This window comes from Phyllostomus discolor, chromosome 8, assembly GCF_004126475.2.
Source record: "Phyllostomus discolor isolate MPI-MPIP mPhyDis1 chromosome 8, mPhyDis1.pri.v3, whole genome shotgun sequence".
Classification (NCBI taxonomy): Eukaryota; Metazoa; Chordata; class Mammalia; order Chiroptera; family Phyllostomidae; genus Phyllostomus; species Phyllostomus discolor.
The window spans coordinates 110277360-110290875 of NC_040910.2; the positions used below are offsets into that span (position 1 = coordinate 110277360).

Here is a 13516-nt window from a genome sequence, read left to right on the forward strand (position 1 = left end):
GGAGAGAGGAACCCACAAAGCCCAGCCTGCCCTCCAGCAGCTGCCTCGCCCTCTGCTCCGTACAGCTGGAGCCACCCCCAGTCCTGCTGTCTGCCCTCTGACTGCCCCTGGCAGCTCCTCGCAGGTGCCCCCCCGCCCCCGCCCTCCCCACACCGCTCCCTCTGATGCGGCTCCGATCAGAAGAGACCTTGGGCCGCTAGAACCACCCGAGGCTCATGATTCAAATCCATAAGCAACAGGACATGAAACCTGTATTGCCATTGTCTCTAATCTCACCACCCTGAGAGAACTACTTTTAACACTGAGATTTATCCGATTATTTCAGAAATCAAGCAGAGTCACTAAAATGTTATATGAGTTTGAGTCCCCCGATGGTTCAACAGGTTGTCATTGTCAAGAGCCCTGTGTACTCTGGGAAATGGTGTCCTGTAAACAAACATCACCAGGAAGGATGGTCTGACAGCTCTGGAGAGCCAGCTCCCATGTGTGTTTGGAGGAAACGCATCCTCGCACTGTGACCCTACACTCCCCTCGGCCCGTGGGGGCTTGCGAGCTGCACGCCACCTGCGGTCAGAACCCCGTCTGCTCGCAGGGGACGGCGCTCCTGCCCCGGAAGGGCCAGTCCGTTAGGCCTCGCCCACTCGGGGTGAGACCTTAGCCAGCTCTGCTGAGAAACTCTGTCCAGCAGCCGAGAGCCAGCGGTCAGCCCGAACGGTTCTCAGCCACCGTTCCTGAGCCCTTTCGGTTCGCCTGGGCCCCAGTCTCACTTCATCTTTTCCACCCGCTGTGTGCTGACCTCCACGTTTTGTGTGGTTGTCACACTGAATCCTCACTACACATCTAGGGGGAAGGAGATGTTAATTCCACTTTTCTTTTTTTTTTTAAGATTTTATTTATTTATTTATTTTTAGAGAGGGAAGGGAGGGTGAGAGAGAGAGAAAGAGAGAGAAACATCAATGTGTGGTTGCTGGGTGTCATGGCCTGCAACCCAGGCATGTGCCCTGACTGGGAATCGAACCTGCGACGCTTTGGTTTGCAGCCCGTGTTCAATCCACTGAGCTACGCCAGCCGGGGCTCCAATTCCACTTTTCAAATTTAAAAAATTAAGGCTCCCAGAGCAAATAAGTGGTCCGAGGCCACACGACTCATGATTGACAGAGCCAGGATTCGGCGCCTGGTCTGCTCCCACGAGCATCGCACCCTGCCTCCTGCTGGAGAGGAAGCCAGAGGGGCCAGCTGCCCTTGGGTCCGGGCCAGGGCTGGCAAGGAAGCCGGAGCCTGCCCTCAAAGGGTTAATAAGACGGCGCATCCTTGAGCTGGTTGTCATCGGGGCATCCACTCTGCGGCTGTATTTAAAACGGGTTCCCCAAACGTGAGAGGATGCGCTGTCAGAACTGGAAACTGATCTCATGACGCCAGTAGCTGGTAACACCAGCCACAGTCACTGCCCGGTGGAACCCCCTTGGGTCTGCGGGCTCCGGAGCGGGGGACCTAGTGTCTGCCCAGCTCCTGGGCAGGAATCCAGGCAGAGGCAGTGCTTATTTGTGAGGCAACACGGGTCTCCAAAGAGTGGCTTAATCCCCCACCCCCCCGCAAGGATGAGAAGGTGAAAGGGCTCTTTGGTTTTGGAACAGAGGGTCTTCGCCACTGGCCCCTTGGGAATCTACGCTGTGGGACCCTTGCCGGGACGGACAAATGGGAATAGCTGCAATCCAGGCTCTGCCTGCCCAGGGAGCCTGATCTTTCTAAAAGCAGTGATTAGTGGGCTCGGTGTATTTGGGAAAAATGAAAGCGAGCATTTGTCCAGCAACCGTCAGGCTAAACAGGGGCATCTCTCTCGTTTTCACACGAGTCGTGCAAGCGCAGCGTGCGCCCCACCCAACAACTCGCAGACTTTCCCCGACTGCGAGGTGAAGTGTGTTCGTTATAGGAGAATGAGGAAACACAGAGAACTCAAGGAATGCATTTCAAACACCCCAATCCCTTTAACAGATGATCTCTGTTAAATGCATGCATGTGTATTCATCAGTCATCTTTCATTCTTTTTTTTTAAGATTGTGTTTATTTATTTTTAGAGAGAGGGGAAGGGAGGGAGAAAGAGGGAGAGAAACACCAATGTGTGGTTGCCTCTCGTGCACCCCCTACTGGAGGCAACTGGGGACCTGGCCCGCAACCCAGGCATGTGCCCTGACTGGGAATCAAACAGGTGACCTTCTGGTTCACAGGCTGGCGCTCAATCCACTGAGCCACACCAGCCAGGATTATTCTTTTCTGTAGAAAAACCAATTTATTCCAGGTAAAATAAAGGGTCACTTTATTTATGTGCGAATTTACTTCACAACTGGTTTATTACATGTATTAGGGCTTCTTCATACAGGAAAGTATAACAAGAGAATGTGGCCAATGAGACCCCTGGCGAAGTACCCCGAGTTAACACTGTGGGGGAGAAAAACTAACTTTCCTCCTACCCTTTCAAGTTCTTCTGGCTGGACTAATAACTAAATTAGCATGAGACAGCTTACCAGGAGAAAAGACCCGAATTCCTTACATAGGTGCACTCAGGGGTTCCGTAAGAACACAAGACCGTCCGGACAGACAGGGAGGCTAAGGCTTACGTGCCATCTGGAGCTCAGGGGACGGGGGCTGGGCCATGGTCTGGGACCTCCGAGGTCGGGCAGGCAATTCACACGGAGAGGGAAATGCAAACATTTGGTAGACAAATGTGTGCCGGGCCATCCTTACCACCAGGGCAGAGTGGACTTTGGCCAGGCAGGCCCTGCTAGGCTCCTGCCTGTCTAGAGAGCGAGTACATACTGGCCCGTAGTTCCCCATGATGACGGCTCCCGCCTGCAGCAGGCCCTCCAGTTAAACTCTTCCAGGCAGGGAGGGGAAAGAGTCAAGGTTCTTTCCAGGCCTTTTGTTTCTTAAAAATAACGGGTTTCCATTGATAAAGTAATCAATGTCCCAAAAAGCACATTTTGGGGTGGCAAACTCTGCTTCCCCCAACACTTTTTATTAAAAAAAAAAAAAAAAAGATAAGCGCTCTGGCTGGCATAGCTCAGTGGAATGAGCATGGGCTGCAAACCAAAGTGTCGCAGGTTCGATTCCCAGTCAGGGTACATGCCTGCGTTGTAGGCCATGACCCCCAACAACCGCACATTGATGTTTCTCTCTCTCTCCCTCTCTTTCTCCCTCCCTTCCCTCTCTAAAAATAAATAAATAAAATCTTTAAAAAAAAAAGATAAGGCAAGCAATGGTTAAAAAATAGAGAGAGAAAACGAACAGTTAACATCCTCTCTCCATTCCCCACCTCACCACCCCCAGAACCTCAGGGGTGCCAGTTGGCCTCTGCGGGCTCCCCGGAAAAAGTGTGAACATAACTTAACCAGCGGGTGCACCCCAAGGGAGGACACACGAACCACCCCACAAGCATGCCTGGCCGCCCCTCCGCACACTGAATGATACCGTTTTCCCCAAACAGCACACACAGATCTACCTGGCCCTTCATCGGTTTCCCAGTATCGCTGTGTACGGACACTCCGGAGTGAATCTAACCAGTCCCCACCGGTGAACCGCTGGCTCTCGCCAACACCACGATGAGCCCCCTTGGACATGAATCTTAGGGCACTTCTGCAGCTAAAGCTGTGGAATGGCTGGGTCAAAGGCGTTTGCACTTGTCACATGGATGGATGGATACTGTCCGTTGCTCTCCAAAAAGGGGGCCCCCATGCATCCTCCCACCAGCGGGGGCGCGTGTGAGCACCTGCTTCCCAAGCGTCAGCCAGTCCGGACCATCTTCAAACTGTTATTGAACCATTAAAAGTGATGTTGTAGCAGTCCAAGAAACAGAACCAGCGGGAGACAGATTGACAGACAGAAACAGACGGATACATAGATGTAGTTTAAGGAGCTGGCCGACTGGACTGACCACGGGGGCTGCCAGGCCCACACGCCGCAGGGCAGGTGCCGACACTGCAGGCGCCAGGCAGAATTCCCCCTTGCTCGGGGGAACGTCTGTGTGTCAGTGCGGGTCTTGCCGTGACTCAGTGAGGCCCACCCAGAGGGCTGGAGACTCACACAAGACAACCAACTCCAGCTGTTAACCACATCTGTACGACGGGCGAGTGCTGCCCGCACGGCAACACCTAGATTCGTGTTTGATTGAATAACTGGGCACAAAAGCCTGGCCACGGTGACACAAAATTAACCACACACACACACACACACACACACACACACACACAGCACACAGAGTACACAAACTCAGAGCCTTTGTTCTTTTTTCCCCTGGGATTTGCTTTTGCCGGCTCTTTATGTCACGGGGTGTATCCATCCTTTGTCTGTCGTATGTCTTGCGTCTATTTCCCTCTACCCTTCTCCACTTGGTTTTGTTTCTGGCATCTTCTGTCAGCCAGACGTTTTTATTTCCACACAGTCGGATGCATCCATCTTTTTCCTGACGGCGCCTGAACCTCCTGTTCTGTGAAGAGGGTCCCTCGGAGCCCCTGTGGGCGCCACGGTAACTACCCCATCCATCTAGATTTTCTGACGGGTGTTCCCTCTGGATCCCAAAGTTCTGGTGAAAGCGAGGTGCTTGGAGGGCGTCCGCCCAGTCCCCAGGAAGAGGCCTCCGCCACGGTGTGGCTCGATGTTAGGCCCCTGCTCCTAACAACGGGGCCGATACAAAAGCTGCAAAAGCTTTGCATCTCCTGCAAAACCCAATTGCCTGTTTTGTCACTCAAGACCCCTTGGGCGGGAACCCACAGAACAGAGGCTTCCCGGCCTCGAGTGCCGGGAGGACACACCCACTGATGAAAGGACTCGGGCGTTCCTCGCCAGGCAGCGAGAACCGCACACCCCATCTGCTTTCCCGTTTCGCCTTGGCCTCCAGGGCATCTAGACCCAAATGCAGACCCAGCCTCAAGCTAGGGAGGAAGATTTTCTCGGGCAGTGTCTTTAACTGCCCTCTTGGATATGTGAGATTTGTTTAAAACCACCTCCCATTCCTTTTGGAAACAGATGAAGCACAAACACAGACGTAAAGGAGATGGTTTAAAAGAAGAGAGACCCAAGTCCTGGCTGGGTAGCTCCGCTGGTGAGAGCATCACCCCAATACACCAAGGTTGTAGGTTTAATCCCCCTCAGGGCACATACGAGAAGCAACCAGTGAATGCATGAATAAGTGGAATGATACATCGATGTCTGGAAATTCCCAGCAGCCACTGGGTGGAGACACCCCACGGAGCATCTAAGGCCGTGGATTCGGGCAGACCCACCCCTCGCCTCTGCAGCACCAGGACCAGCATGCCGATGAAGGCCCATGAGCCAGCTGTCTCAATATCTTAGTGGTCTACATAAAACAAACTTTAAAAAAAACTATGAAATCAAGTGAGTCCCGTACTTGTACCCTGACATACATTCCTTCCTACTAATCTGGAAGCCAAGTTCGAATGCAGGAATCTCAGGCGTTCTGCCCTAAAACGTGGCAGCCTGGTGACAGCCACCCCCGGTCCTCAGCCCCGCCACCTGCAGCAGCTCCTGGCTCTTCCCCTCCTGCACCCTCCACACCCTGAGGGTCCTCAGGGGAACCATGCGGACACCCAGGCTTCAACTCTAAGCCGTCCACACCCCCGCAGAGCGTCTCCCTGGCCACTCCTCAGACCCGTGCCTGTAGCACTAACAGGGAACTTGGGCCGGAGCTCGGTCTCTGGCAGGGACACGGCCCTCGGCCCTGTGGGCCACTTGTTTCGTGGAGACGGGCACAAATCGGTGTGGGGTGGGGGGCGGCCAGGTCTAAGGGAGGTCCTGGGTTCACAGGGAAACAGTGTTTGCAAACCGATCAGCTCTGAGCTCTCCCCTGGGGCCTCATCTCCGCAGGGCTGCCATGTCGAGAAAGGTCTATTTGAGAGCATCGTCCGGCCCGTGGCACGAGGTGGGATGCAGCTGGATCTGATATACTGAACCCGTCCCCCTGGACCAGGTCCCCACGGGACCAGAAAAGGTCCCCAGAAGATGAGACGGCACAGTTTTCAGAGGAGGAGAGAAGGAAGCGACGGGAACGCTTCCCCCCGGAGGGAAAACGATGAAAGGGGAAGAAGTAGAATCCTTCATAGCCTTCAGGATACAAACAAACGGAGTGGACATGGATAGACGGACGCCGCACATTCTGGAATGTTCTCTCCTCTTCGAGCCTGAGGAAGTTGGATGGGGGATGTAAATTATGAAAGCCGCAGCACATAACAAACAAATGGGGCCCTTTCACCCCAGAGGAAATGAAAGCTGGGTGGAATTTGGTCCGGGAAGTGGGGGCAGGGAACACAAAAAGTCAACACCAGGGGCAGCCTCCTGTCTGCCCGGCCAGCATGAGACGTGCAGTCAGAGACGGTGGCAGGGGGTAGTGGGGGACCCTGGGCCTGACCCATGGGGGGTGGTCCTGAGCATCTTCATGCTTTCACATTCTTGTGTCTCTATGTCTTGGTGGGTTTGCAAGCCCCTTGAGTCGGCATCTTCTCAGCCCTTCCAACAGGGGATTTGCCTTTGAAAAGTGGCCCTTGTCCACTTGGAAACTCGGGCACCTACCCATTCACCTGTCCACCCATTCATTCGCTCGGAGACACGGCCTGGTGCCGGCCCGCGGGCGCGTGCACTGGGTGAGGCAAGAGGAGGTTTACGGTCGTGAGTCCGAGAAACACGGAGTCCGTTCTCGCATTATCGTTCACTAATCGTTGTATCATCTCCCACAAGCAGCTGCCAGCCCGCTGTGGCCACCTGCACATTCTCCTCTGCTGCTCCTGAGTCTCTTTCAGGGCGGCACCTGAACGGCCATGCTGACCGTCCCCACCACCGCCGCCCGGGACGCGGTGGCCTTCCGCGCCCTCCCCAGACTCGGCTCGCTTTGAAATGCTCTTCTCTCCACTGCCTGGTTCCGGGGCCGAGGGCAAACAGTCCCCGAGGCACATAGCCAGACGTCCGGGCTTTCTTTATCCTATAGAGCACTTTTTTAGACTCTCCCCTGCAGGACACGCGTGGCGCTGGGCCAGGCCTCCCACGAGGCAGATGTCAAAAGGGAACTAAGCGTGCAGGGATTTTGTTAGGGGAAACACCAGGGAGAAACCGGGAGAGGCAGGGAGACCTCGATGCAGGTCTGACCCCACGTGAAGGGAGAGGCCAGGGAGGTTGCGTGTGGGTGTCCGAGACCACCGTGCAGCCTCTGGAAGGTTCTATAAAGCCCCAAGGAGGTCCTCCAGCCGAAATCAGCCGTTAGGGGAGTGCTGAGTCTCGCAGGCTGTACCTGGAAGCCCCCGCCTCATTCAGCCTTTGGCTGGAATTGCCCGTGAGAGGCGTGGCCTCCACGCGAACACGCCCACGATGGCCTGCAAGTGCGGCGCAGGCCCTGTCCATCACGGTGCTGTGCTTGGAAGTCTGGGGGGCACATTCTCACGGCTACCCCATATTCGTTCACGGGGAGGGGACAGGGACCAAGATTTCCTCTGTGCTCTTGAGCCTTCTTCGGTGACTTCAGTGAGCAACGAGGAGCGTGGCGTGTGCCCTCTGTGTGCGCCTCTGTGCGTACCAGTGTGTCTCTGTGTTTGTGCGTGCATGCTGCATGTGTGCACCTGTGTGCATCTGTGAGAGTGTGCCTGTGCGTGTGTGTGTGCGTGTGCAGGGACCCCACAGTCCCGGCCACCACGTCCTCACGGAAGCCCGACTCGCCCGCAGGCCCTCACGCCCCTCTGTTGCCCCTCGCAGACCATCCTGGTGGGCGACAGTGGCGTGGGGAAGACGTCTCTGCTGGTTCAGTTCGACCAGGGCAAGTTCCTCCCCGGCTCCTTCTCGGCCACCGTGGGCATCGGATTCACAGTAAGTGCCCCAGCCTCCGGGCCCCGGGCGGCCTCTGCCAGGGTCCCGGCGGGACACAGGCTCACACTGGATCGTGCAAGGGGGGTTGATGAGAAGGCTGTCTACCACGGTGTGAGCCGGGGGTTCGGAAAGCGGGGAGGGATGGCACCCCCGCCTAAACGAGGCGAGGAAGCAGCTGTCACAGACCCAGGGGCAGAGAGGGTGGTGTGGGGTGTGAGCGGGCTGGTGGCGGGAGCGGTGACTATAGTCACGGAGGAACAAGGAAGGCAGCCACGCCTACAAACCCACCCCCCACTGCCCTCCTCTCGATCCCCCAGGCCCTACGGGGCTCCCCACTGGCCACACACCCCAGAAGCTGGAGAGCAAGGGAGAGTGTTGGCACGGATTATTCTGGCCCACCTTCCAGGACAATAAGAACCTGGGGAGACAACGGCGTGGCTTAAAATTTATAAAACAATGCAGTCAGCACTGTGGTCCTAGGGCGCCGGCTGGTTGAAGGCGAAAGTTTCATTTTTAGCACTTGGTTTCTCCCTGCACCCAGAACAGGGGCGAGGGGGCAGCTCAGATTAGGGAAGTATTCCAAACCCACAACTGCTTGTGGTCCAGGAAGGCCTCCCTCCGCCCCACAGGTCTCTCTCCCCTCCCCCCTCTTCCCACGACTGCCAGCTGCTCTCAGTGACCCTGTCCCGGGAGCCTCTGGAGAGGGTGTGGCTCTGCCCCCGGACTAGTCTCAGCAGCCGCAGGGCCCTTCCTTGGGGTCTCCAGAACCTCGGGGAAGACCGAATGCCATCCCTTGGGCAGCCTCGGTGTCTGAGAGGTCACCTTCTGGGACCGAGCAGGCCACGGGCCCAAGAGGCCACGAGCCCGAGAGGCCACACTTGGGGCTGGGACGCAGCAGGGTCACTTTTGCAGAACAAGAGAAGGGAACCCCAGATGTGGAGCTTGCCCAGTGGGTCACAGACAGGAAGTCAAGGGCCCAGGGTGGACAGGGCTTCAAAGTGAAACGGAAATGAGAGCCCAGCCAGGGTGTGGCGCCTGGAGTCCACCAGTGCCCGGACTCTCTCTCCGGCCGCTGGGGGCCGCTGGGAGCCACTGGGTTCTGCAGTGCGGGGCTGCGTCCCAGGGGAGCGAGGCTGCCCTGACGGCCCCGAGGCCTCCCGGGAAGTGAGCCAGCATGTCTGGTGCCTGGCGTCCCCCACCAGGGCCCCTGCCCAGGCTGCTCCTCACAGTCCCATTCAAGTCACCTGGCCCACTCCACGCCCATCGTCCCGCCATGGGACTCGGGGGTGGCGTCAGGGTGGAATGGGTGTGGTCATGGGCGCACAGCCTGGATTCGCTGCACAGGTGCACAGGGTGGGACCTCCATGTGTTGCCACTAGCCTGGTAGGGAAGGTGAGGCCCCTCGCCCGCCTGTGGGAAGGAAGAATGTGTGTGGTTAGAGCCATAAACAGCCTGAGATGGGGCAGGCCGGGCTCTCCCTCTCTCCCAGGGCCGGCCCTTCTAGAGCCTCCCTGTTTCCTTGGCACCAGTCAGCTCCGGGAAGCTTTGATTCACTCAGGACAAACCCGTGGGCAGCCTACACGGGGGAGAGGCTGAGGGTCCGACCCAGGCCCGAGCCTGGGGACACCTGGGTCAGGTGAACGGTCTGGGAGCACAGACACATATAGCCTGCTCCTAGGCTGGGACGCAAACCCAGGGGGCCCCATGTGCTGGTGGCTGGGTGCAGCAAGAGCAGCTCATGGTCGGAGCCACACTGAGGACACGTGGCCGACCCCGGGCCTACCACACACAGCTGCTCACCTACAAAGAGGTTTGTAGCCATTGCTAAGGCCCGCCACTCCTTTCCTTCCCAGAGAAAGCTCTCTCTCCAACCCTCTGCTCAGGGAAGCCAGCTCTGTGCACCGCAGCGGAAGTCTCCTGTGGCGTGCTGAGCAAACGGGCCGGAGGACACTGGGGTCTCCTTCAAATATCAGTGGTCTGGGAGGGGTCCCCGGAGAGCCAGGCTCCAAGACACTGGTTTGTCCATCTGCCATTCGTACGGACATCTCAAGGACTGCTTATAGCCGGCCACTCGCACGTGGCTCGTGGTTGGCCCGTGGCTGCCACCGGCTGTGGCCCGAATTCCTGCAGGAGGGTCCCTGAGGCACAGGGGCCCCTGACACTCCCTTGGGCCCAGCTCATACGGCTGAGAGCCGCCCGGGCAGCGGGAGAAGGGCGCAGGCCTGGGACTCCTGCTTTAAAGGAGACAGGGGGAACGGGGTGACTACTAGGGGGCCCTCCAGCCAGACCCCAGGGCCTCCGGAGCAGCCCTTGGCCCAGAAACCACCAGGCCGGTGGCCCTCTGGAAGTGGCACCTGCCCAGGGCCCGTGTGGACACCTCCCAAATCAAGGCCTCCCCCAGCTCCTCCGTTTCCAGCCCCATCAAGCTGGCTGCTCAGTCCTGGAGGTGGGTTTATTGGGGTGCTGACATCAATGGGGTCCACGCCGTAGTCTTTCTAGCCAGCCTGGTTCGGGTCCTCCTTGCTACTTCTTGCCTCGGCGTTCCCCACCCTCCCCAGCCTTGCCCAAATACCGCTGCAGAGTTCACCCCCCGAAACACGCTCTCCACTCACACCCCACCCCACCACGCCTCCAGGGCTCACTGCCGGCTTCCAAATGAAGTCCAAATCAGTCATCTACGCCGCTTCTCCTCTCCCACACACAGCTCCTCCTTGGCACAGCCCCACCCCACGCCCTGATGGGGTTCTGGAGGGCCCACCTCCATGAAATAACTCCAGCTGATGCCAAAAATCCCGGGGCCGGACACAGGTGACCTACCATCACCCGTCAGCCACACCCACCTCTCGCCCTTCACCCCAGCACCTAAGTAGAGGTGCAGGTGCCCCTCCCCTCTTTACACCCCTCATACAGTTCCTCTATACTGCACCCACCCTGCACGGTGTCCCGGGCTTGGTAAGCTCAAGGGCTTGTGTAGAACGTTGGGCCAGGCGTAACTGAAGGGCTGACCCGGGGCCACGGAGTCCCCGGCCTCTCTCTGCTGTGGGCAACCCAGGACATGCTACTACCCTCCGTCACCAGGAGCTGCAGGGTTCCTGGGGTGTCCTGGGGACTGTTCTAAAGGATTCACAACGTCAGGATCCATTTGGTATCAAGTGTTGAAGGCTTACTCGTTGCCGAAGGCGGAGGGTGGCCCCTATGACACGGCCAGCCCTGCCTTCAGGAGCGCGTAGGTCAGTAGGGTTGGGCGGGGAAGGCTGTTCCACAGTGGAACATTCTGGACACAGTCAGCAGGTCAGGGAGAAATGAGAGGTGACCTGCACTGGAGGGTCAAAGTCAGAGCACCAGCCAGCCGGGGGCCATGCGCTGCAAGGTAATATCAGTCGGTAAATAAAATTATATTTACATGTGCTCGGGCTGGGCCGCAGTAATAAAAGCGATACTACCTGGGCGCTTTCCTCGGAATGTACACCTTCTCTCCCCTGCGGCGCTGCGCTGGGCAGGGCCGTGGCAGCCTCTCCGAGACCCCACCCCCGGGGCCACCTGTTGACCGCCAGCTGGCTGGGCTCGGGCTCCGCCTGCTGGGCGCGCTGCGCAGCGACAGCGGAAACCCTGGTACTGGGGCTCGGGTCCCAAAGATGCCAGACCTTCCGCAGCGGCGGGGTCTCCAGGGAGCGCTTCCTGTGGGAAGGTAACCTAAGGATGGATTTGGCCCACGCCCTCAGAGCAGGAAGCCGGGTCAGTGTTGCTAAGGGGGCCCGCCTGCCCCTCGGGCGCTGACCTTGTGGCCCTGCGCGCCCTGGCAGGACAGCCGGTTCCCGCCGGCGTCGGTCGGTGTCTTTGGGGTGGCAGGACAGAGGGAGGAGCCTGTCGGGGTCTAGGCCCGGGCGGTGGAGGATGGAAGGAGTGGGTGGAGCTAAGGCGGAGCTGTTGCTGCGCTGTCCCTCGCGCGCCACCGGCCCCGGCTCACCTCGTCCAGAGACATGACAGGCAAGCCTGGTGCCGCCGCTGCCACCCGGGATGGCGAGGTCCCCAAGCTCTCCCTGCCCTGCAGTCCGAGCTACGATCTCACGCGCAAGGTGGGTGGGCACTGCGTTCAGCGCCGGGGACTCACCGGCTCTGAGGGCCATCCCTCCCCGCACCCTTTGGCCTGAGACCTTGGGGCTCCCGGGACGAAGCGCTTTTCTGGCGCCGCCTGAGTTGCGCTCAACTCTTCCCCCAGGCAGCCGAGTGTCCCAGAGTAGAAAGGGAAGGTGGAGACGCAGGCCCTAAGTCCATCCCAGCCTCTTGGGATCCGGGCTGGCTCTGCCCGGGCTGGGAGAGGAAGCTGGGAAGTGGCTCCCCAGCCCCATCTTCTTCTGCCACACTCTGGCTAGTATGAGTCCCCGGGGGACACCGTGCTTCTCCATAAGGGTGAACTCTCCTGGTGGCAGGGACCCCCGGGGGCTAGGAAATAGGGATGCTTGGACACCTGGATGCCCAGAGAGGACCCCCCCCTGGTGGTGGAGCAGCTTGCGGTTAATGCGCTTTTCCCAGCTTGGCTCTCAGCTGAGACTTGACACCCTCCCGTTTCTCCCTTAAACCCGAAACTCTTCAGGTCCCCGCGGCTAACCACAAGTCCTTCCTCTTCCCTTTCCACGCCTGCCTCGCCCCTTCTGCCAGGAGGAGGTTGCTACCCCGAACAGAGGCCCACCTGGGAATTTTTAGAACCTGAGAAAGATCTCAACAGTTAGTCACAAGTCCCCCGTCCCCCCCCCCCCCGCCCCGGGGACAGTGTAAGTCCGCTCTCTGGGGCGCAGTCCCTCTGCAGGGTGACCCCGTGCAGAAGCAGGTGAGGGTGGCCATGGACGCTGGTGTGTCCCCTCCCTCCGTGACCTCGGAGCCCGCAGACGCCAGGAACTCGGAAAGAGGTGCCAAGGGAAGCCCGAGTTTCCACGCTTCTAAGCTTGCTGCTAGTCGTGCGAGGAGGCCGCCCCGTCTCGTGCAGCTCGGCCTGGAAAGAGAGAGACCTGCCTCTTTCTGGGCCTTGGTTTCCTCCGCACACACACTCAGGGGCTCCGACTCGCTGGGAGCCCGGGCCTCCGCCCACACCGCTTCAGGGGAAACCACTCTGCAAGTCACCGCCCAGAGGGCCCGGAGCCGTTGAGATAGGAGCCCCGTGTGGGCTCTCAACAGGAAATGGGCCCCCCTGCCTTCGCCCTCGGTGGGAGGGAAGCTGCTGAGGGCCAGCCCCCGGGGCTGGTGGGGACAGCCCGACCTAGTGACCGCGCCGCCAGCCAGACGAGGCGGCCAGGCTGTTTGCCTAGGAGGTGGCCGGGCTGGGCAGCTGTTTGTGTTCAGTGGATTTGCCCGCCTCGGTGGGTGGCTGGCACCGTGTGCTCAGGGCAGCTGTGACCTGTGGCGTGCACAGGCGCTCGCCCTGCTCACCTCCGTGCTGGGGGCTGGGACCCAGGAGCCAGGGGGCGGCGCAGGCTCCAGAGGGCACCCCCCCACACACACACAGCATCTGTGGAGAACTGGCCCCTGGCCTCCACCGGCCTGCGAGCCCCCAGCCTGCCCCAGGAGCCCGAGCCAAGACAGGCAGGGAAGAGCCCGGTGGGAGCTCTTGGGTTGCACTAGAAGGGACGGGGCTACGGGCGGGTAGGACACCCCTGGGCCA

The 13516-nt window shown here is 59.1% G+C and overlaps 1 protein-coding gene across 4 annotated transcripts in view; it reads left to right on the forward strand.

Annotated features, from left to right (window-relative positions):
• The window catches only part of RAB37 (RAB37, member RAS oncogene family), a 53234-nt gene that overhangs the window by 32221 nt on the left and 7497 nt on the right, over window positions 1-13516 (forward strand). For 2 of the 4 annotated variants that reach the window (XM_028520688.2, XM_028520690.2), the window contains exon 2: window positions 7750-7860. In XM_028520688.2, coding sequence (XP_028376489.1) covers window positions 7750-7860 — 111 coding nt within the window. Of the gene's footprint in view, window positions 1-7749; window positions 7861-11072; window positions 11937-13516 lie in introns of those variants that run through there. The other 2 variants (XM_028520691.2, XM_028520689.2) reach the window with 2 other exon arrangements.